Source organism: Myotis davidii, unplaced genomic scaffold (assembly GCF_000327345.1).
Source record: "Myotis davidii unplaced genomic scaffold, ASM32734v1 scaffold181, whole genome shotgun sequence".
In the NCBI taxonomy this organism is placed as follows: domain Eukaryota; kingdom Metazoa; phylum Chordata; class Mammalia; order Chiroptera; family Vespertilionidae; genus Myotis; species Myotis davidii.
The window spans coordinates 3557323-3558849 of NW_006291504.1; the positions used below are offsets into that span (position 1 = coordinate 3557323).

At 65.3% G+C, this 1527-nt stretch overlaps 1 protein-coding gene across 1 annotated transcript in view; it reads left to right on the forward strand.

Annotated features, from left to right (window-relative positions):
* POP4 (POP4 homolog, ribonuclease P/MRP subunit) overlaps positions 1-1527 on the forward strand; it is an 8941-nt gene that overhangs the window by 2624 nt on the left and 4790 nt on the right. Inside the window, exons 2-3 of the mRNA XM_015564703.1 lie at positions 1-51; positions 1194-1417. Of these exons, the coding sequence (XP_015420189.1) occupies positions 1-51; positions 1194-1417 (275 nt within the window). The remainder of the gene's footprint in view (positions 52-1193; positions 1418-1527) is intronic.

Sequence of the window (1527 nt, forward strand, 5' to 3'; positions counted from 1 at the left end):
GTAATCTACCACGCCCTCTCCCAGAAGGAGGCCAAGGAGCTGGACATCCAGGTAGGTGCTTGGCCGGGGGTCTGGGAGCGACGGGGGATGACTCAGGTGCTCGGTGGCCTCAGAGCCTTTCCGCGTCCCACTCCTCGTCCCCCCAGTCCACGGGGCTCCAGCAGGGCCTGTTGTCCTGACGGCTCTCCCACATGCGAGTCTCCTTTCCCACTGTGTCCTCTCCCACCGTGTGGGGACACTGGGCTGTGTCCACCTGAAACCTGCCCTGGTGGACGCTGCCATTTGACCTGGTCACTGGCTCCCCTGCACCCCCAACAGGGCAGAGAGACCACATTTGTGAGATTTATGGATCCTTCTGTGATCTGCCCATTCGGCAGAAGCTCCCCCATGAGGAGGGAGATACCAGAAATCAAGGTTTTGAGACTGATAGGCCTTTATTTGGCATCTCCATGGAGGGCCACGTAGGTGTTCAAGACAGTCCAGTCATTGTCGGTCCCCTCTCTGAGGGTCCAGGAAGTGGCCTGCCAGAGGCAGGACCTCGGGAGGCAGTGCCACCTGGCCTGGGGGGGTGGGGGTACAGTTTCAGGGCAGTGCTGCTGGAGGCCCCTCCAGAATTACGCACTGTGACGGCTGCTCTGCCCCCTGGCACCTGTGCTCAGTCCGGGTCACATGAGGCTCTGCTGTGTGTCCAGAGAGTGAGCAGGAGGCGGGAGCGGGTGGTGCTGAGATGCCTGACAGTTCCTCCCCGGTGATGCGCCCACAGCCGGAAACCCACGTAAGAGGACTGGACACCCACCGTGAGCAGATCCAGCTCCTGGGCCGGCTGTGCGGCCTCCGGGGTCAGAGGCCTCTCCTTCAGGCCCGAGCTTGGCTCCGCCCTCGCTGGCCTCAGTCACCACTGATTAAATGCCGCCCTCTTCCTCCCCCCAAAGACCAGGGAGTCTGTTCCTCCACACAGAGGTGTGATCTGTCACCAGGGTGGCCTCAGGGACGGGGGCCCTGGTCTGGCCTGGCTGTCTGTGTGACCGCCACGGACTGGGTCAGGATGTGGCTTTCGCACCTGGACAGCGTGGGTGGGGGACAGGCAGCGCCCGGAGGCGGTGTGAGCCTCTGTGGGGGAGGCAGCCTGCCCGCGAGGGCCCAGGGTGACTGTGCCTCGCAGAGCAGTGAGCCCCCTCTGGCTGTCCCCCCAGCGCCCAGGAGCCGAGCGCGCCGAGGCCTTCCTGCAGGCCTTCCTGAGGCGCTGCACGCCCCACATGAGCCAGAGCGCCCGCGAGGACCAGCTGCAGCGCAAGGCCGTGGTGCTGGAGTACTTCACCCGCCGGAGGGGCAGGGAGCCCAGGAGGCGGGCCCGGGGCCTGTCCGCGCGGCAGAGGAGGGCGCTGCGGCTCTTCGACATCAAGCCAGAGCAGCAGAGGTACCCGCCTTCCTGGCCGGTGGAGCCTCCCGCTTCTGCCGCCAGGGGGCAGCCTTCCTTCACCCACCGGGACTGGGTGTGGGTTTGGGTTTGGCTTTTAATAGGGAGGT